Source organism: Eucyclogobius newberryi, unplaced genomic scaffold (genome assembly GCF_026437365.1).
Source record: "Eucyclogobius newberryi isolate DKJ021-1_F unplaced genomic scaffold, fEucNew1.0.hap1 SCAF_19, whole genome shotgun sequence".
NCBI lineage: Eukaryota > Metazoa > Chordata > Actinopteri > Gobiiformes > Gobiidae > Eucyclogobius > Eucyclogobius newberryi.
The window spans coordinates 21,428,728-21,450,299 of NW_027315823.1; the positions used below are offsets into that span (position 1 = coordinate 21,428,728).

At 39.7% G+C, this 21,572-nt stretch overlaps 3 protein-coding genes across 4 annotated transcripts in view; 2 read left to right on the top strand and 1 right to left on the bottom strand.

The window, feature by feature from the left end:
- Positions 1–161, top strand: part of smpd2b (sphingomyelin phosphodiesterase 2b) — a 5,712-nt gene extending 5,551 nt beyond the window's left edge. Inside the window, exon 11 of the mRNA XM_072452127.1 lies at positions 1–161. This exon is cut by the window's left edge and continues 303 nt beyond it. Within this exon, the coding sequence (XP_072308228.1) occupies positions 1–116 (116 nt within the window). The 3' untranslated portion in view covers positions 117–161.
- Positions 162–3,161: 3,000 nt separating this feature from the next.
- Positions 3,162–9,933, top strand: pkp1b (plakophilin 1b). The gene is made up of 13 exons (XM_072452128.1): positions 3,162–3,379; positions 3,975–4,066; positions 4,690–5,075; positions 5,565–5,706; positions 6,724–6,931; positions 7,125–7,278; positions 7,354–7,471; positions 7,931–8,107; positions 8,258–8,425; positions 8,533–8,686; positions 8,814–9,000; positions 9,179–9,263; positions 9,574–9,933. Exons 1-13 carry the CDS (start codon positions 3,193–3,195, stop codon positions 9,646–9,648), a joined length of 2,133 nt encoding a protein of 710 aa, XP_072308229.1. The 5' UTR covers positions 3,162–3,192; the 3' UTR covers positions 9,649–9,933.
- A 3,106-nt stretch (positions 9,934–13,039) lies between these two features.
- Positions 13,040–21,222, bottom strand: tnnt2b (troponin T type 2b (cardiac)). Of its 2 annotated transcripts, XM_072452129.1 has the most exons (12): positions 21,185–21,222; positions 21,072–21,110; positions 19,074–19,094; positions 18,963–18,984; positions 18,552–18,615; positions 18,355–18,471; positions 17,230–17,307; positions 16,884–16,985; positions 16,706–16,815; positions 16,544–16,634; positions 15,269–15,309; positions 13,040–13,260 (listed from the first exon to the last, which is right to left on the bottom strand). In XM_072452129.1, exons 2-12 carry the CDS (start codon positions 21,073–21,075, stop codon positions 13,224–13,226), a joined length of 687 nt encoding a protein of 228 aa, XP_072308230.1. In that variant the 5' UTR covers positions 21,076–21,110; positions 21,185–21,222; the 3' UTR covers positions 13,040–13,223. The 2 variants fall into 2 exon arrangements, with proteins under 2 accessions (XP_072308230.1, XP_072308231.1); XM_072452130.1 differs by lacking the exons at positions 21,072–21,110; positions 21,185–21,222 and adding an exon at positions 19,316–19,334 and having other exon boundaries at positions 13,042–13,260.
- Between the last annotated feature and the right edge of the window lie 350 nt (positions 21,223–21,572).

The following is a 21,572-nucleotide window of genomic DNA, read 5'->3' on the forward strand; positions in this document are numbered from 1 at the left end:
TGAATCTGGCAGCGGGGGGCCTGCTGGAGCGGCTCAGGGGCGTCTCGGTGGACCACACTCCACAACGCAAACCTCCAGAGGGAGAGGAGCCCAGGGCCTTTGACACAGAGGAGTAACGCTGCTTTTTTCAGGGTTTTTTTAAAGGTGCACTATACAGTATAACGTTTCTAATGGGAGGTCTGTTGTACTTGTCCTCTTGGAGATGTTATTGCTTTGACTGGACATCAGGCAAGTCAAGTTTATTTGTAGAGCACAATCTGTACACAAAGTAATTGGGGTTCTTTACATAACAGGAAAATATACATTAAAATCACACTCTATCTTCAATTTACTCAATGGGATTGTTAATTGTGACACCACAAGTTTCATTAACACAAACAGGGGACTTTGTTTGAGCGTCCTGATGAACTATAGACAAAGCAGGGGACAGAAACTACGTTAACTAAATACCAGTGGGTGTAACTATTTTATGGACATTTTATTATAATTTTAGCCATAGCTTTTAATGTTTTTAAAATATATATATATAATTTATGTCCAAACATGATCTCTAGAGGAAGACCAGACTTCCCTGATTATTTTTGTGCCGCTTTGATTTTTAAATGGCTTTGTTCCAAACCCTGGGGCAGATTAAAGACACTAAAATGCCATTATAATGAACAGGGCTGAACCTGCACGTACCAATCCCATTGAGCTCTGCAGGGAATGTCACAAAAACGACCTTGGAAATGTACACTGTTTGTGTGCTAAACGTCCTTAGAGACACATAGCCAAAAGAATATAAAAATGTTTGCAAAAGAGCCCTAGTACGAGCTGACAAACTGCTGGATCACTACTCACCAAGTTTAGTATTTAGTATCTTAAAATCATCAAACTAAAATTTAATGATGCGAGAGGTTGCAGATGAAACCTGTAACTCACTGGAGTCGCCTGCTCATCTCTGTGGAAAGCAATACCATCTCCATGGAGACAAACAGTGGCCGACCTTCTATAGTGCACCTTTTAGACACACTTTATAATGTAGTATATATACTGTAGCTGCAAACCAATCAGAAGTGTGATTTTACCTTGAGGTTTGTATCTGTTTTACTGAATGAAGAACCGCATTTGAGATTGTTTGTGGGCAGCACTGCAGAGCAAACGCAGCAACATTTTGTACATTTTGAAGCTTTTTCTACCATTTCTTTTGTGGATTTCAACTGATTGTTCACTGCGTTATTGGGTTTCACTAGTGCTGTGCTCAAAATGAAACATAAATTGTCTTTACAGGTCAGTGGACGGTCATTCCTCCACAAACATTTCCCTCGGACCACTTGTTTATTGATGATATGTCAGCGTTTTGCTTAAGTTTAAAGGAAACACGATATTGCTTTACCCAAAAGGACATGAAGGAAACATGAAAATCCAATAACTGACTCTGCTAAGTAGCTCTACAGTTAGTTTTATATTAATATTGTTGAAAGATGACCACACTCCTCTGTAAAATGCACTCCAGGATGCTGCAGGACCCTGAAGACACATTTCTCTTAAATTATCTTTTGTAATGTGCAGTGAAGATTTTATTTAGATATTGTGATCTGCACAGAAAATGACAGCAACGGCAATAAAAAGCTGCTTTCAAACAAGTGTATGTGTGCATTATACTTCTTAAAAAGTCCTATTCATCATAAAGTTTAAATAATTATGATGGCCAGAGCTGTCCTTTCATCCTTTCGCCAGCAGAGAGCGCTCCAGGCTTTCCAATGACCTGCTACTTTCTCCACAGACCACTAAAGACTTTTTAAAGAATATAGTTGGTAAGTCAGTGTTTTTTTCCCCCTCTCCAAATAACCAGTAAACACGCGAGCACATCATTTAGATCAGGTTTTGATTTACAGTAGAAAAACTACACTTGTTTCTTTTTTTAATCAGTGCACACTTGCGTTATTATAACTATCATCAACATATCTTACCTTATGTGGAATTATCTTTTGTTGTGTGCAGTGGTACAGAAGCTGCTTAGCTAAACCCTTCATTTCAGTCCCCCTAAATTCTCATATTTTATCCCTCTAACATGTTAAACTGATCCTCCCTGCCAAAACACAGACTCGAACACATCTTCAAAAAAGACTCTAAATTCTACTTGTTTTTTTTCTTATATTTTTTATTTTATTTTACATGTACTGTACAATAAAGACAATAAACAGGTACAGCAACAATAACAATAATAACAAGAAAAAACAAAAACAATACATGAATGAAAGAAACATGCACACATACATATAACATACATAACTAAATAAAAATACAATAAACAAGAGTGAACAGAGTGGCTCGTTATTGTCAGTGTTATATCAGGATATATATATACTTGTTTTATTTGTAATGTGTCTGTTTTGAATTGTAAAGCAAAAGTTATATTCAATTATTTGTTTTTGATCACAACCTGCTGTCCTGCCATGGTGGGCCGCTGTGCCTCATCATGACTCCACCGTGAGACAAAGCGCGGAGCTGGAGGTGGAGGTGGAGGTGGAGCTGGAGGTGGAGCTGGAGCTGGAGGTGGAGCTGGAGGTGGAGCTGGAGCTGGAGGTGGAGGTGGAGCTGGAGGTGGAGCTGGAGCTGGAGCTGGAGCTGGAGGTGGAGCTGGAGGTGGAGCTGGAGCTGGAGCTGGAGGTGGAGGTGGAGCTGGAGCTGGAGGTGGAGCTGGAGCTGGAGGTGGAGGTGGAGCTGGAGCTGGAGGTGGAGGTGGAGCTGGAGGTGGAGCTGGAGCTGGAGCTGGAGGTGGAGGTGGAGCTGGAGGTGGAGCTGGAGGTGGAGGTGGAGCTGGAGGTGGAGGTGGAGGTGGAGCTGGAGCTGGAGGTGGAGGTGGAGGTGGAGCTGGAGCTGGAGCTGGAGGTGGAGCTGGAGCTGGAGGTGGAGGTGGAGGTGGAGCTGGAGCTGGAGGTGGAGGTGGAGCTGGAGGTGGAGGTGGAGCTGGAGGTGGAGCTGGAGGTGGAGGTGGAGGTGGAGCTGGAGGTGGAGCTGGAGCTGGAGGTGGAGGTGGAGGTGGAGGTGGAGCTGGAGGTGGAGGTGGAGCTGGAGGTGGAGGTGGGCGCGGCTCCGGGGCAGGGCAGGGCAAGGTGCGTTTTATTACCGCACACTGCACCGTCTTCCTGCACCGCCGCTCGCCGTCGTCTCTCTCCGCCGCAGCAGCAGCAGTACCGAGCTGACGAGATGATGACCCTGGACCCGCTGAAATCCGTCATGACCATCGGGAACGTGGAGGACACGTCGCTGGCCCTGCCGTCCGTGAACCAGTACCGCTCCGGGCAGCAGCGCGTCCTGGAGCAAGTGCAGAAGGTGCGCAGATCCAAGTCCAGACACGCGAGTCATAGAAGTGGATCTACTTTATCCTCCACGGGTGAGAACTGAGGCCGCACTCATGTTTGTGTTGGCATTTGTGTTGGGTTGAACTGATTTTATGACAATACAAACATGCAATTTAATTAAAAACGCTGAACAGAAAAAAATCTATTAAAAAAAATGATAATAATCTAAAGCCGGAAAACATATAAATGATTTGCCAAGTATTATGCATATTTTTAATTCTTGTATCTTTTATTCTTGTGTCTCAAGTTACAGTCATGGTGTGTTCACACTTCATTCATTACATAGTCCTAAATTAAGCCCATTTGACTCCTGAAATGGACTTGGTTTGGTCCTGTTCTAGTCCTAGTTTAGTCCTCATCTAGTCCAGGTTTAGCTTCAGGTTTAGTCCTAATTTTGATGTGCCGAGCGTGCAAGAGTGAACTAAGATCTTGTTATCAGTCGGCTTTATTGCCTGCAGTTGGTTTACACGTGTTCTTACGTTGTTTTAACACCACTTCATAGGATACACTTGAATGTTCCCATAAATCACTGTGCAGCATTACCTTGTTTAGCCTTCTAAAGCATAGGTTACGACAATGTTATTTTGTGCAGATAATGATAATATCTGATGTCTCTTTTCTTTACAGAGTTCGGTTATGACTCTGTGGATTCATTGAAATCACCAACATCTGTCCATATGAATGGGAATGTGTTTTTTGGGAACAGCTTTTCTCATGGCGTAAGTTTTGGGCTCCTCTGTTTTTATTTCCTTCTTTACTCTACTTTTATTTGTTCTATTGCTCAAGCTCTGGAGTGTCCAAAGGCAATTTTCTTCATGGCTTTTTTGGACTCTCTTGGTGCTTTATCCTGAGGAATGCTTTATAAAAGATAAAAGTACCAAGAAAGTACCAATGGGGGAAATGAATAATGAATCAATCTCAATTTTCAATGAGAGTCTTTTAAAAATGCAAGTAGAAATAGCTTTTAGTTACAATTTATTGAACATAAGCTATACAGACAGAAATGTGAAAATATCTTCCTGGCCTCAGCTCAAAACCACATGTTTTTACTGACGGAGGATCGGCTGTGGACCCCTCCAAAATAATTGCTGATTTCATTTGATTCTATCTGGTAAAATGGTGGCATGCAAAACCTCTGATAAATGCAACTTAAAAAAAAAAATTCACTATATTGACCAACAAGCATGAATTGACCCTCTACTTAATCTGTGTCAATATACAGCCCATGATTAAAAAAACAAAAACACTTTGGACACACCTGCCTTACTTCTTTATTTAATGTATTGCTAGAAAGATTTGACACTTTGTATTGCTCCCATGTATATTTTTGCTCTTATTTCAGGATAAATACATGGATACCACGAACTGGAAATCGCTCAACAACCTTAAAAGCTCCAGAGAAGTCAAGAGAAACACTGAGTCTTCCTTCTATCAGTACGGGACTTACGCACCCGTTGGCTCCACGACCGTGGGAAAAACCAGCCGCAGTGAACCAGATCTGGCACGGCAGCGGATTTCAGCGAAGAGATCCAGTTCACCCCAAAGATTACCATCTCAGAAGAGCACCTACAGGCCCCCCAGAGCCACGCACAGGGCCCAGCATTTGGACAACGTCAATGGAACCGTTAAGAAGTCCAACAAGCAAATCGTACACACCAGTGTCGCTTCAAAAACGCTCTTTAAACGTACCATCCCCGAGCCAGTTACGAAGAAAAGAGAGGAGTTTGTGTAAGTGAATGAATACGTTTTTGTTTGCAGTGGTGGAACAAGTACTAATACGTAAGTAAAAGTACAGATGCAGGAGGTATGGAATAACATCTACTTGAGTGGTTTCGAAAACTGTTTCACGCAGGTTTTTGGAAATATTCTAGTCAAATGCAGTGATTTTAATTATGGATTTGGCTGATTCTTGGTTAACAGAATCCACATTTCTTCATATTTTAAGTCAGTTTTATGTGTTAGCTCGAAACTGGGACTTCAAAACCTTCAGGCCAAATGTGTCAATAAACATGCTAAAAAATTAACCCCTCAGCCAACTCCGATGTTCTCAAACCATGAAAAATACTTTGTACGTTTAAATTGCGTTACAAACATGTGGTGTAAAGGAAAGTACTTTCATAATACTTAAAATTATTCTTTAGTACAGTACTTTTACTTTTGTACATTGTTACTCTCCATCACTTTATTTTACGTTTGTATTAATGTCGGATACTGTAGGTCAAATATAAACAGTGGAGCAGTGAAAATCACCATGAAAGAAGCAGTGGAATATCTTTCCAAGGCAGACGGGACTTTTCAGCATTGTGGAGCATCATATATACAACATAATGCTTACATGGACGACAACGCTAAAGAAGAGGTTTGTTAATACATCTTGTAACTTTATAAACTCGTGAAAAAGAAGTCAGAACAAATAAAGAGTGGATTTCCTATCGATGTCACAATAAGACAAGTGGCTAAATCAGGATAAAACAGCACTTTGCATTTAATTTGATCTGTTTGGAGATTAATTAGACATTCCTTAATGTTGCATCTAAAATGCTCAGAATGATAATTTTATTTTCTGTATCGTGACCCAAATAATCACAATTGTCGATGAACCAATTAATCTCGACTTTCTTCCTGGTAATATTCTGTAAAATCTATCAATGGACGGTTCATGAATGAATTTTTCAGGAAAATATAGTTATAATTATTATTATTTAAAATGTAAATATATATTTATAATTTACTTAAGAAAAAAATAATTTGAATGTACAGACAAAGACAAAAAAATAAAAATAAAAACGGAAATACATTTTAAAAATCTGTATCTATAAAAAGAAAATTAAAAAAGACAAGACATGACGGGGCTATACAAAAACAGATTGGGTAACATTCAAAATACAAATGTAGTAAAAGTAAGGCATTTAAGAAAAAAAAGGAGACCGGTTAATGCACCCAAGGTCCATGATTTGAGTCCTATTTTGTCAAATTTATGTTAAATTTGTCCATTTCCCAGTTCAGTCCGTCTTTTTCCGATTATTCCACATATTTCGTATGTCAGTTACAGTGTCACTCCAGTCCTTAATCATCAGTGCAGTTTGTGTCATCCGTTATTTTGTGATGCCCTTTTTTCCAGCCACCAAAAGCACGGTGCAAAATCATCAATTTTTTGTGTCGATGGCAGGGGTTTTGAGGCCCAAGTACATAGATTGGAAACAGAGTGAGATGGTGAGGTCAAAAACAGTCTGCGATGCCTGGTTTAGTCATTATTTTTCATAGTGAGTTTAGTTTTCTTAATCTAAACATTTGCCATATCAAATGTTCATCAAATCAGTCATAAAGAAAGGAAAGTCTTTGTAATAAAGCTTTTCTAACAGTGTTGTGTTTGAAGGTGCTCAAGTACAATGGGATTCCTCCGCTGATGGCTTTGCTGCGCAGTCCCAACTCCTCAGTGAGTCAGACGGCTTCTGCTGCGCTGCGTAATCTGTCCTATAAAAACATTAAAGCCAAAGAGGAAATCCAACACTGCAACGGCATCACTGAAACTGTGGCTCTGCTGCAAGAGACCGACTCCATTGAGACACAGAAACAACTCACAGGCATGTTCCTGCCGTTCTATTGTTTTAGGCTATGTTTATTACATCAGTACATTCCCTTTACCCTTTCCATTTACACTCGCAATCAATCTTTATTGTTATTTAACATGTAAACACTGACATTTAAGCTGCTTAACTATAGGAATTTAAATTGCTATTTGATTGATGAGCTGCTTAAAATGTGACTTTTTTGTAGGTCTTCTGTGGAATTTGTCATCAGCTGACAGCCTCAAGCCAGACCTATTGAAAAATGCTTTGCCAGTCCTCATGGAGCGTGTTGTACTGCCTTACACAACTATGGGTAACAACGTGGACCCAGAAGTCTTTCTTCATGCGACAGAGTGCTTGCGGTAAGCCATGTTACCTAGATTGTGTATGTGTGGCTTTGTACACCTCATAACATGTGTCACTTCATATATTTTCAGGAACCTGAGCAGCACAAAACAAAGCTATCGACAGACAATGAGGAAATGCCGTGGTCTGGTCGAGTCTTTGGTTAGTTACGTAAAAGACTGCATTGATGCTGGCAAACCAGATGAGAAGGTGAGAGCTCGTGTTTACTTTGGCTGTAGGTTTCACTTCAACTGCTCGTTTTTGAGATCCATCTGTGTCATTCCTGCGGGGCATACGAGCGCGTCACTGCTCTTTCTACAGCGTGAACAGACTCATTAATTACTCTAATGTGTTTTTGGTCATGCACTTCACCTCACCTGGCCTGAATCTGGTGTGTGTGAATGATGGATGATTGGCTGCCTCATTTCTATCAGTCTACCCCAAGGCAGTTGTGGCTGCGTGGCTTACCACAGTGTAGGGCTTTAAGGAGCTTCTACAAGCTTGTGAAGGGCATTACAAGTACAAGGCATTATTTTCATTTGATATTTATGGTTCGCAGCATTGTTAAATAGTGCTTTCAGTTCAGAGTGAAATAGAATAATGAAGCTACAATGCCTCGTTAATGGATTTTAGTCATTTTACCTGACTTGTCCTATGTGTTCTCAACAGGCTGTAGACAACTGTGTGTGCATCTTGCATAACCTGACCTTCCAGCTGGAGGCAGAAGCTCCGGCCCTGTTCTCAAGGATCACGGCTTTGGCCAAAAATCTCAACCAAAAAAACAGCCAGAGCGACGTGAGCCCCATTAACTGTTTTAGTCCACAGAACAAGGCACCAGAGCGCGAGGTAAGACCAACCAGAGTGTGTGAAAATGTAAATGAACTCAGTGAAGTATTTATTCACCAGAGTGTTACAGAAATCAAAGAAAAATGTAATCGAAACATCATCTTTTAATTGTTTGGATTGAAACTCACAATCATTGTTTTTTTTGTCCAGCGTTTTGACTTCCCGGTCATAGAGGAGCCACATCCCAGTGGAGCAGGATGGTTGATTCATTCCAAAACCCTGCAGAGCTACCTGACTCTGCTCGGGTCGAGTCAGAAAGAGGAAACACAAGAAGCATGTTGTGGAGCGCTGCAAAATCTTACCTTGCACGATGGCATTGTAAGAAGAAATACGCTTCATTCTAACTTGATATAGTCTCGTAAATGATTAAGTATGCCATGTAAGTTTTTTTTTTTAACTCATTCTCGTTGATGATTGACATGCAGGTATCCAGTGTAATGACTCATACGATTGTGAACAAACTGAACGGACTGCACGTCATCGGCCCGCTGTTAAAGTCCAATAATGTGAACTTGCAGAGGAACGTAGTGGCTTTGGTCCGGAGCCTCACCCGGTCCTCCACCCTGAACAGTGCCTTAGGTAAGTACATTACTGCTTTACATAATCGCAGCCTTTGATGAAGACAAAGTCGCGGTAAAGCAGTGATGCACTGAAGTGTTCGCATGTGTTTAACAGCATGTGGCTTTTGCTTGCCTTGTTACTGAAGCCCGTAAAGCCCTGCCACAGCTGCTGGAAATAATCGGCGCAGGCACAAAGGAAGGAAATGAATCTGACGACACTCTGGCCATGGCCTGCCAGGCGGCCAACAGCCTCTTCCTCAAGGACCCAGAGATGAGCAAGCACCTGCTAAACAAGGACCTCATTAAATCTCTGCAAGATCTGAGCCAGAACAGGTTTGTGCCAGCAGAAAAGCACTCGAATATGCGTTTATCATGAGTCGATCATATTAGTCACAATGAAGGTTAATCCCGATGACTCACGGGGAATTATCTTTTGCTCACACCCAGTTTTAACATTTATATGACTTTCAACGTTTGCGTCTGTTTTTTTTGTGTTTTTTTTTTTCATTAGTTATCACCCCAAGTCGAGCAAGGCGGCCTCCCTGCTCCTTTACAACCTGTGGTCCGAGAAAGACACGCAAAGCTATCTGAAAAAGGTGAGTAGAGATTAAAGCACGACTGCCAAGACCTGTCAGCGTTAGGGGTGTGGCACTTCTGTACAGCCCACGCCTTTGTCAACTATTTGTGAGAAACTTGAGGTGAAAGTTAGTCAGATTTGGCAAGGTGCTGACAAAGGACGCAGGGCGGGTGGATAAGATGGTCAAAAGAGATGGAGGAAAAATCCAGTATTCCCAGTTTGTTTTCTACAAAGAAAATGCATACTCAAATAGTTTTAAATATTTTGCTAAATGTGTTTGACTTTCCAGAATACTACAAAGTTGTCCCTTCATGTTTCTCTCTCCACAGCTTGGCCTGAGTAAATCTTCTTTTGTGAATGACTTCACCACAGCAGCGTTCAAGTCGGTACAAGCTGTTGACTAAAAATCTGAAATTGGATTCTATAAACGTTGGCCGCACCATGTACATTAGTTTGATTGTTTTTCACTGGTTTGTCATGTTATTTGGTCAAATTTAAATGGTATTTTTTAGTTAAGATGGATTATTGTAATTATTTTGACTATTTAAGCTAAAGTAGATTTTGCTTTTGAGAATCACTGTAAAATGGGATATGATTATGTTTTATTAAATATTTGGTTACATAATTTAAGATTTGGTCTTTTTTTCATTGATATACATTTTAAATATTTTGCATGAATTTAAGCATATAACAGTATATCACTCTATCCTTTCACTCTTTCTTACTTTGTTCGGCAAAACGCTCTCTTCGGAAGTGTTTGTTTTGGTGAATTTGGTGTAGATTTTTGTACATAGGCAAATGGCAATAGACTCTAAGCATTGTTAAAGTCTTTCCTTTTTATCAATTAAATATGAGCTGTAGCATAATTATCTTCATAACAATAAGACAATAAGTCGCACCGGAGTATAAGTTGCAACAGCCAAAAAATTGCAAAATAGAGAAGAAAAAAACATGTATAAGTTGCACTGGAGTATGAAATGCAGTTGCAAGTGTGAAAATAACAAATAATTAAAGCCGCAAGCGGCAATGATCGGCCCTCGCCACGCCGCTGCCGCTGCGCCGCCACGCCGCAAGAGGAGGGGGCGCTAACGCGCCCCAATGGTCCTTTTATTACGCCTACTGCTGAATCTGTGACGCTGTCACATCTTCTCCCCTTTGTTTTGCCATCAAAAAGCAATTTTATTTCGAATTCTTGGCAAAATGTGCGGCTTTGCCGCACAGAGACCGTGACTTTTTGAATAAAAATGTTGATACCTTTTGATGGTCCACCCCTGAAGATGAGTCTCACCAAATTTCAGGTTAATAGGGCTAATGCCCTGGGAGGAGTTTGTGAAAGTCTAAAGTGTATACATGGCGATTTCCCCATTGGAATAACGTGGGAGGTTTTGGTCATCGCTACGGCAAAACCATAACAATTATGACATGGGTCTCATTGACTTTTTTGATGGGGATGCTAAAATTGAGTTGTGTGTCAAATTTCATATAATTTCGCAAAACTAAACATTTAACCTCCATATAAAATCTGTAGGGGGCGCTGTGGCGCCAAATTAATTTATTTCACTTCAAGTAGGTTTAGGGCAAAGAGTTTAACAACTGATTCTAATTTGACGCAATTCGGACTTTATCTGCGCAAACGGCAGAAATGTTAAATTGTGGAGATTTCTGAAATTCTAGCTACAGTTTGCGGCTTCGCCGCACAGAGACCGTGACAGGTATCAATGTAATTTGAATAACTTTTGATGTCCCACTCCTCAGAACCATTTTCACCAAATTTCAGCTTTTTAGAGCCAACGCCCTGGGAGGAGTTCGTAAAAGTACGACATTTGGAAAAACTCCCGAGTCATGCTTAGCCATTTTTGAACCAATATGGCCGACATTTGGTTGAGCGGACGGCGTTGCCGTAGTAATATTTTTTACTTCTCTTGTCACCATCTACCTCTGCGCCAAATTTCATGATTCTACGATCAGATTTTTTTGGGGTCATTTCCTATCTCTCAATGCATTTTTGGTACATTTGGGGGCGCTGACGCGCCAATTTATTTTATTTTAGAAAAGGGAAATAGCCAGAATGTAGAGAGGCACGATTTTTAGAGGTGTGCAAATTTTTGTGACTTTTCGTCAATGTTCACTGGGTGAAAAATAGGGGGGTTGGTGAAGAGAAGGAGAAGAAGAAGAAGAAGAAGAAGAAGGAGGAGGAGGAGGAGGAGGAGGAGGAGGAGGAGGAGGAGGAGGAGGAGGAAGAGGAAGAGGAAGAGGAAGAGGAGGAGGAGGAGGAGGAGGAGGAGGAGGAGGAGGAGGAGGAGGAGGAGGAAGAGGAAGAGGAAGAGGAAGAGGAAGAGGAAGAGGAAGAGGAGGAGGAGGAGGAGGAGGAGGAGGAGGAGGAGGAAGAGGAAGAGGAAGAGGAAGAGGAAGAGGAAGAGGAAGAGGAAGAGGAAGAGGAAGAGGAAGAGGAAGAGGAAGAGGAGGAGGAGGAGGAGGAGGAGGAGGAGGAGGAGGAGGAGGAAGAGGAAGAGGAGGAGGAGGAGGAGGAGGAGGAAGAGGAAGAGGAAGAGGAAGAGGAGGAGGAGGAGGAAGAGGAAGAGGAAGAGGAAGAGGAAGAGGAAGAGGAAGAGGAAGAGGAAGAAGAGGAGGAGGAGGAGGAGGAGGAGGAGGAGGAGGAGGAGGAGGAAGAGGAAGAGGAAGAGGAAGAGGAAGAGGAAGAGGAGGAGGAGGAGGAGGAGGAGGAGGAGGAAGAGGAAGAGGAAGAGGAAGAGGAAGAGGAAGAGGAAGAGGAAGAGGAAGAGGAAGAGGAAGAGGAAGAGGAGGAAGAATAATATTCCGATGCGAAAACAATGTTTCCCATTTTTCAAATATCATAAACTATACATTTTCGGAAAGCGCTCGCGCTTTCCTACCTCATGGTGTGGGTCCCTGGTCACTGACGGGTACTTTCGTTAATTTTGAGTGGGCTCCGCCCACTTTGTGTTTTTGGCCCTCTATACAGTAATAATGTTCAATTTTTGCATTACATGCTTATATGCACGGAACATGCAAGAGATGGGGAACGTATTCGTGAGCTACTTAGGGCAAATGAGTGCTTTATATGGGGATGATCATCTCAATGTAAAGTGCTCGTTTAGTGCGCACTTTTGCACGGGCTTCGCCCGTTTACAACGGTAATGTTCCATTTTCCTACTACTAATTAGTATGCACGGGGCGTGCATGAGTGAAGGAGTGCGTTAGTGAGTGTTTGGAAGTGGGCGAGCGCTTCACGCTCGATTTCGTGCACACTTTCGCAGCCGTGCTTTGCACGGCCTTACGAGATTAATGGGCCTCTCGCCAGCTTGTGGCGCTCGGGCCTAATGACACATATAAGGAGTATAAGAATAAGTATATAAGTATAAATATAAGTATAAGTCGCACCCCGGGCCAAAACTATGAAAAAAGACTGATGCGACTTATAGTCCGGAAAATACGGTATGTTACTTCTGCTGCCTTATATGCATCTTTTTTTTAACTCCGTATTGACTCTTTTTGCTGTTACAAATGTACAGTTTTAACTGCCATCTGCCGACCACAACTGTATTTATTTAGGTGTGGCTTCTGAAAACGTCTTACTTTCTCCCATAATCCTCTGTAAAAACAATTCCTCCAAAGTTTTTATTTCTGTAACGATGGTCCATACAAGACAAAAAAAAATTCAGTTGTCAGTCTTACGTATTTATAGTATGCTTTTCAGACTTTATATATAACTTGAAATATATATATATATATATATATATATATATATATATATATATATATATATATATATATATATATATATAGGCAGTCCAATGTACAATGTAAGGTGAGCATGCATCACTGTTCACTGACTGCATGTAAAAGCACGGACAGAAAAGCTGCGGCGATTTTTGGATTCTAAACAAATCATTCAAACAAATCTCGTTGCGCTCATGCAGGTCGGACAATGTGTGTCGGTTTCTCGTTGCCGTGACGGTTACTTCCTGAGGCCACGTTTGGTCCGTCCTTTAGAGCTGAAAATACAGAGGAAGTGAATTGATATGTAACAGAACTTAATATATTATTGTTTAAATATATTGCATTTGTTTGGAGTTGGGCGATAGACCAAAAATGAATATCTGAATGAATAATATATGATCTTGTGTATCCTTATAAGGATATTTAGATTATATTAAGTCAGTTTAAATGTGTTGAGGTTGAGGTTTAAGTATCAGAAAAATATTAAATTACTGTAAAATTACCCACAAAAGAGCAAAAATGTCATGCTATTTCCTTATTTGGAAGTTGGTTGAGCAGATGTTTCTTCCATATTTATTTTTAATCCGTTCTTTTTGCAGTATTTTTTTATCGACCATACTCTTGATAATCCAATTTTTTATATCTTCAAAACAACCTTTATCAGTATTTTGATCATCTGTCTGTGCCCACATTTTACATTTGATAACATTTCTGCTTTAGTTCTCCTAGACCAGGGCCCTGCAGCCCTCGACTCCGGAGCCGTATGTGGCTCTTTTATCCAGCTTTTATCCAGCTCCCTGTGGCTTTTGAAAATAATCAATGAGCATTTAATTACAATGTATTTCTTTTATTAAATGGGATTCTCAAGATTATGGTGATCTTGTAACATCTAATATGTGTCACAACCTCCCGCATTTCTTGAGCTTTTCAAACCCGAGGAAGGCCAACTATGGAAAAGAAAAGTGTCAATGTTCAACGCTATGAGTTCAAAATATTTTTATTGGATGCAGAAATGTAATTTAGTTTTATCTACAGTCATTCCTTGATTTAATTATTACATTAAATTGATAACATTTAAATAAACGCAACACCATTTAGTTTATACATAGCATAAAGGCTAAAAAACAACAACGTTATATGCGTTTTTAAAATGTGGTTTCCGGTGTTTCCTGTATTGTGTAAAATGTATAGTTTCAGATTTTATTTTGATTAGATAATTGCTTTCAGAACACACCCGTTTTACTGTTTTATGCCTCCTGGCTTTTGTGACAGCATTTACCTGGGTTAGTATCAGTAATCTTTGTTAATCCTCTCTTTATAATCATAAACAGTATGATTTTCTTTCAAACATTACTGTATTTATCTTTTTAGCCAAAGTTATTTTTAATCAAGATTACCTGCTGACAGTTTTCAAGTTGGAACAACACAAAACTAAAGGCATAATATTATAATACATTCATTATTGTTTGTAATTTGTAAATGTACATATTTAAAAGTCATGTGGAAAATTATCTGCAGATTTTGCTTCATTGTTTGATTTAAGTGACTTTAGCAATAGAACAAAAACATCCGTAATGACTGTAAAAGTATCTTCCACACATTAGTCCTGTGGGAAAAGGCAAAACCTTATGATATAAAAGTGCTGCTGCTATTGTTGCCCCCGGAGACTAGAGCTCCTGCAGCCTGATCATAGTTTTCTACTGTTAGTGGGATTTGCAAACAAAGACCCCGCTGCTATCTTTATCCACTGTTGCTGCCGGGATCCTTGACCATATCGAATCACCTTTTAATTCACAGCTGATTGTGCCAAGGCGACATAAAAGTCCAGTTGTGTCGTTATATATTAATTGAAGTGCCAACTTATGATGTGGTTATGACGGCTGAGTGTTTGCGGGAAAACGGGAAACTGTGTGCCAAAAGTAGAGTTTCAGACAAATGATTTCAGACAGGAGTTAAGAGAGCAGACAGCTGTTTTTGAACTTGTCCATAGAAACCAAACAGCATGCAATCATGTCACTCAGCACTGCTTTTATGCTTTTTACTGGTTATATCTAATTCACCTAACAGTGAGTTATCAGACAGCTGGTGCCAAGAGCTGCTTTTCATTCCACTTTAAACAGGGAACAGCTGAAGCACAGACTAAAAGAGGCACAAACCTGAAGTTTATATGAGGACAGAAGATACTATTGTCCTATTTTTGGTAACAACATCAGGGGCTTACATCTGATCTGCATCATCTTTTTATGTTATTTTATGATACAACTGTTGCAGAGTCCGACTCACATTTTCTGGTGGTCAGTGACACGGTTCCTCAGCACAGTCACCTGTCAGCAAAAACACGGTTGTAAGCTGCACCGCTCTCATTTTTATGGGAGCCATTAGATTCCATGTAGGTCACACAGGAAACATAAGTAAACATTGTATTTTTATAGCTACTGTCCAATGATTGACCAAAGACATTATTTTGTCTCAGTTGTATAAAATGTCTACATAAAAGCTACAATTTATAACACACTTCACCACTTTCTCCTAGACCATAGTGTCTTTGTGAGGAGAGTGCATACATGAGAAACATGTAAACACAGGACTTGGACTTTTGTCCAGTTGACAAAATATTGTAACAATAATTTGTATTTTACATTTGTATTGTACGTACATACATTCTTTTTTAGAATAAATTTTTTTTTACCAAATAAATGTTGCAATATGGTGACTGAAGGCTTCCAGGTAGAGAATATTTAAAAATAAAGTGGATTATTGATGAATATCTGAAATGGTCAACATTTTGTGCATAGTCAGATAACGGTTATCTAAATACATTTATGATTTTTTTTAAATACAATTACACAATTACACTGAAAAAATGTGCTGAACAAGCTCTATTATAGTTCAAGGTTTTACACAATAGACTAACATTCTCAACACAATTTATTAAACATTGCGATCTTATCATAGTTGTGTATAAGCTCAAAACCGTACTAAAGCAGTTCATGAAAGGTCATATTTTGTCTGTATCAGTACTTAAAACCCTACATATTACACATGTTCACATTCATACACCGCTTTGCGTTGCCCCTGGAGGCCAGGTGTGTCTAGACCAATGACACCATTGTATGTCCTGGAGCAGAGGGTCATGACAAAGCAGTGAATCATTCAAAATGTTGACGTTTGATGAGCCACCACATCTTAAGGCTCGGAACATTTATTTTAAGTCTGTACAGAAAAAGGTTTATGTTGGCTATGATAGCAGAATGTTTCCAATTTTACAGTAAAACGTACAGGGCTGCATTTGGTCCCTGGGCCATAGTTTTGGCACCCCTGGTTTAGAGCATATGGATTGATTGTTGTTCATTACAGCTACTTATTGTCCTCCTTACTCACATTGTCTGTGTAGCAGTTGGTAGGACTCGATATGCTTGTTGAGAGATAATTATTTCTAAGGATTTAGTCTTTATCTTTTTCTCTGTTCTTTACCATATTAGCACATCACACCATTGTACCGTAGTTTTCTCGTTAATTCTATTATTATTATTATTATTACACCCCAGTTTATTTTACCTCATATTTCTGCTTTGTGTGCTTGTACTGCAGTTCATACTTTTCCGTCTCCAGTTGACGCAGACGCTCCCACAATTCATTGGCTTTATCTCTGTGTGAAAGTCATGAGCAATGAGGAAGTACATAATCCCTTTTATTTTGGAAATTAACATTACACATTACTTGAGTTTGTCTTCTTTGAGGTGGTCAATGTTTAGCTCCTTGCGTCTGTCCCTTAAAATGTTCCTTTTCTTCTCCCGTTCAGTTTGTTTTTTGGTTCCTCCGTTTTGTGTCTGCCGAAAATACTACAATCTACTACAATGTGCTAAAATAAATGTATCCACTGTAAGTAATAACAGACCTTGTATCCAGTGAAAGTGAAGTTGCTTAGAATGAGCTTTTTCCTGGCACCGTCATCAGCTTTTTTCTTTGCTTCTTCCTCTTCTCTTCTGGCCTTTTCTTCCTATTAAATGAACCATTTGACCATTTGAAAGTCCAAATAATATGCTTTTATCGTTATACGTATAAGGTATAACTGTACAATGTTGCGCCAATAACTGCCTGAAAAGACAACTGATTTGGCACGGAAAACAATGTCATGACTCATACGACAATTTAGCAGAAGTCTGGACTTGTGTTGACAGTTGAAGGACTTTGATCCGAAGGAAAACTTTTGTGTCTTGTTTCCAAAAGAAACAACGTCTTACCGCCATTTTGTTCTGTCGTTCCTTTTCTCTCTCTGCTCTGATCTTCTGTTGATTTGCTCTGTCCGACCTGCGCTTCTCCTGAGAATTGTAATGAAAGTTCAGTTTCAGTCATACTTGGGACGAGTACTCGAGTTAGAGTTAATCTCAGATGGTGAGAAAGGGCCCGTGTAACTCTACGTGAGATTTACAGTTTTTGAAAGAAAATTCCAAAATAGAAATACATATCATTATTTATTTGGAATTGGCTCCATGTAATTTCAGTATTAATCTCATGGTTGAAAGTCTGTTTAATAATCTCGTCCTTGGAGTTGAATAATGGCACCACTTTCTGAACATTGTGCCAGTTTTTGTTTCATGTGGATATGTTCGCTCATTACAGAGATATGAACCATAAATCAGGTCAACACATCAGCAAGTCAAATTACCACAGAAACCTGACGTGTCTGAGCTCAGCTTCAAACTTCTTGAATGTTGTGACGTGAACACAACCTATGACATTACTAGAGTAGAAATAAAGAAATATGACCAAAATAAGTAATATAAGTAATAGTAAAACCACATGTGGTGAAACTCATACTTGAGTACTGAGTCATATATTTATGATTTATTGCAGTCGGACAGACAAAATGTTAAATGATTCACAGATTCTAGTATTTCCAAAACACAAATAACAAGCAATAATTCTAATAATGTAGTAATAAACATAGTACAAGCTCAAGTAACCAGTTACTCAAGTAGGGGTATTGTGGATTCAGACGTAAGTATGTAAATGTATCTGAGTATCACCCACCTCTGGTTTTAATTATCTACATTATTATTTTTTTTATTTATGTATGTATTTATTTATTTATTTACAAATGTATTTATTTACAAATGTATTTATGTACGTTAATTACTTACTAGATTGCTTACTTACTTACTTACTTACTTACTTACTTACTTGCTTGCTTGCTTACTTACTTACTTACTTACTTACTTACTTACTTACAGGTGACCTCTTTTCAATATAAACCAATGATATTACAATATAAACCAATACTTACTTACTAACTTACTAGCTTGATTACTTACTTACTTACAGCTGACCTCTTTACAATATAAACACAGATCCCATTGATTACGTACAATTCGGTCGGTGAGGTCCAGAAGCTCCTCTTCCTCCTTCTTTCTTTTGTCAAAATGAGCCCCGATCAGACCCTGCAGCTCCGTCAGGTCTTTATCCATTCGCTTTCGGTGAATGTCCTGCATTCAAACAACTCACACTTAATCCCATTTTCTCTCATGAGTTTTTTTTACAACTTGTTGGACTCGGTTGTCCTTACATCGAAGTCCACCTTTTCTCCATCTGGGATTTTTGGTGGTGCCAGACCAGGAACAAAGCCAGGCCTGAGTGAGGATAAGAGTATAGTTAAATAAGTATAAATGTGAAGTATTAAGGATGGGACAAGGATTTCAAAAAAATGAGACATGAGAAAAGACGAGATATTGACGTTTAAAAATGGGTGTGATTTTGGTCAGCTTTTTATTATACATTATAGGTTTTTACTTTCTTTATAACAGCGCTTTTTGTAACTACAACTTCTCCTCTTTTTTGTCGGTGCCAAAAGTAAACACCTGGTATAAAAATCTCTCAAACTCTTTTTTTTCAAGACGTGTGCGCAATCGTAACGCTATTTTGTCTCGTGACATCTTTGTCCCCTCCCTGTGTAATATGTTTACAACGTAAATCTCACTTTAATTTGCGTTTGGCTTCATCTGCAAATGTTGGAAAAAACACAAACAGATCATGTGATAAACAGATCCACAAACAAATGTTCCATTGCATTGTATCCCTCTGTCACTACCTTCATTGTCTTCTGCTGCGTCTGATGAAAGGTCAAAAGAGAATTATTGTATTTATTTATATGATTTACAAATTATTAATAAGAACTAAACATGAAATCAGAATCTTCAATAGAGATCCACAGCAATAGTTTAGTCTGTACTATTAAGAATTGCCAAACTGTATAAGCTGTAGAAGACATGTGTTAATGAATGTGTTTCTTTGACAGCTGCATGCAAATCACATCAGCTGAAGCCGTACCACCTTCTACCTCCTCTTCCTCCTCCTCCTCCTCCTGCTCCTCTTCAAAGCGATAGAATTAGAATTAACACACATCTAATCCGAGTTCTGCTGGTATATTTCTGCCACTTTTCATCCAAACAAATGGTCTTCACTCTGATGTTGTGTAGCTAAGCCTTGGCCTGTCACAATCATTACTTTATTGACTTATCGTTCAATATATGATCGATGGAACCGTTTTCTGAGGGGCTCCATTCGTCATCGCGTGTGCCTTTTCTGTGCACGAGTAGCAGAGGTAGAGGATGATATATCGACATTTAGAGAATGTTGTGAATGTCGATTGAAGAAAAAAGAGCTAAACAAATGTGAAAAAATTAAACTAACTTTTGTGAGTCATTTTACAGACATTTCACATTAGTCTGAACCTCAGCTAATATGTTTAGAAATGTGTTTTCACCTATTTCTGATTTCGAATTTCTATAATATTGTCTGGATATCGAGATACTCTCATTTGTCTCATTTATTTGAGCTGTATTGGTTCTGAATAATTAACACATATCGCACTCATTTAAGGGAATAACTACTTGTTTTATTATTAGTATAATTTGATATTGCAGCTCATGCTTTTTACATATAAATTTAGAAAAGGTTTTACAGGGATTCTCCTGCTTTAGTTTCATTGTGTCTGTGGCATTCAGACGTTTCAATATCATCGCTTATCGGCATATTTTCATTTGCAATAAATATATCGGCCTTCAAATGTTGTCATCGTATTGTATAGTTGTTATTGACCTTACAAAAACATGAGTCTATGCCTATATTTGACTTTCTCTCTCTATCTGCGCAGTTGAAATCCTCTCCCACAATAGGCTCGTTTTCCTCGGTCTGGATTCGGTTCCCTCATCGGTACTGGGGTCTCTCTGGGGGGGAAAGTGACACCACCTTTCCTGGTCAAAGTCCCCTTTTGCCTGAACAGTAACTCAAGCCCTCTCTCCACTGCAGCGAGGGTAAGCCAGCCGACATTTAGGCCACCATAAAAATGAAAGTGCGCATTGTGCTGGTGCCGCTTTGTTCCCTGAGGTCGTCTGCGGAGAACACTGGCTGACCTACATGGATCTCCAGCGCTCTCTCCACTTTGTGCAATGAAAGACAGGTGCTCCTTGGTTTTTCAGAGCAGCCAGAGCGGGCCAACCCATAACGGGACAAAAATAGAGGTATGATTCTTTTCTCATGCGGATGCTGAGCTCTTGACCTCATGGAGTGAAGCGACAGATCCACTGGGATGTGAAAACACTGTGAGATATGTCCCGGCCAGAACACAAGGGACCGACCGAGGAGTCAAAGGTCACGTTTACCGAGCAGCTCAAGGACACCAGCTGCTTCTACAGTGGCACCAAAAATACAGGTCGTGCTGCTGTGAAGATTAACAAGCATGTGGCGCTAAGAATGTCAAAATGCAGGGCTTAAGTCTGTGATCAAGTGACAAAAGTGGCAGGAAAATACAACAGTGTTAGTGTTTTTATAGTAACAGCACTGATATCCGGCTCATGTTCACACAAAACAGGTCAAAGCACATCAAATCATTTGGTCAGAAATGGTATTCTCTGTCATGTTTTCATGCACCACAAACATATGGATGTACAGTGTTGTACCAATTGTCGCTTTTTGCCTTTAGATAACTTACTTTGCCCCCTGAAAGAAATCAAACACCACAAACAATGCATTTAACATGAGCCTCCTGTTACATTTGAATTGAAAATAACACATGAAAAATACTCACTCATTGGCCGCTTCTTCTGTGTCAGACATGCTACAGCACCTGCTTAGGAGATTGTCCAGTTGTCAAGTTTGATGCCCTTTGAATAAATGTAACATAAAAGTGAATCGACTTACGGAGACAGTGAGTTGTAGACTTGAAATGAGCTTCAATGTGTGATTGTATATTGTGTCCTTCTCTGTTGGCCGTAAGCTTTTAAACCAGCTGCAGATCACATGGCGACTCGCTGCCCATGTCTACAATGGGTGGGCACATACCTGCAAACAGATGGCACATTGCATTAATGAGGAAGACAGATAAGACTTGTTCTATAATAATTCATATTTTTTTTAATCACTAAAGGGTGTCAGGGTGAAGGGGGAGCCATTTATGTCAAGGGTTAAAATAACAACGTTTGATTTGGCATGATTTTTGTCTTATATTTATGTCAAACTGTTTCCACAGGTCTCCTCCAGAAGAAAATCCTTTTCTTCTAAAGCTCCTTTATGTTATTAATCTGAGCCC

What these genes read in the sequence shown, in the direction of transcription:
- pkp1b (XM_072452128.1), top strand. Translation starts at nt 3,193, where the DNA reads ATGATGACCCTGGACCCGCTGAAATCCGTCATGACCATCGGGAACGTG. An exon ending in GACACAGAAACAACTCACAG is followed by an intron (nt 6,932 to 7,124) that starts GCATGTTCCTGC and finishes ACTTTTTTGTAG; the next exon opens with GTCTTCTGTGGAATTTGTCA. An exon ending in CACCCTGAACAGTGCCTTAG is followed by an intron (nt 8,687 to 8,813) that starts GTAAGTACATTA and finishes TTGTTACTGAAG; the next exon opens with CCCGTAAAGCCCTGCCACAG.
- tnnt2b (XM_072452129.1), bottom strand. An exon ending in GAGAAAAGGTGGACTTCGAT is followed by an intron (nt 18,472 to 18,551) that starts GTAAGGACAACC and finishes GTTTGAATGCAG; the next exon opens with GACATTCACCGAAAGCGAAT. An exon ending in AACGACAGAACAAAATGGCG is followed by an intron (nt 16,986 to 17,229) that starts GTAAGACGTTGT and finishes TTCATTTAATAG; the next exon opens with GAAGAAAAGGCCAGAAGAGA.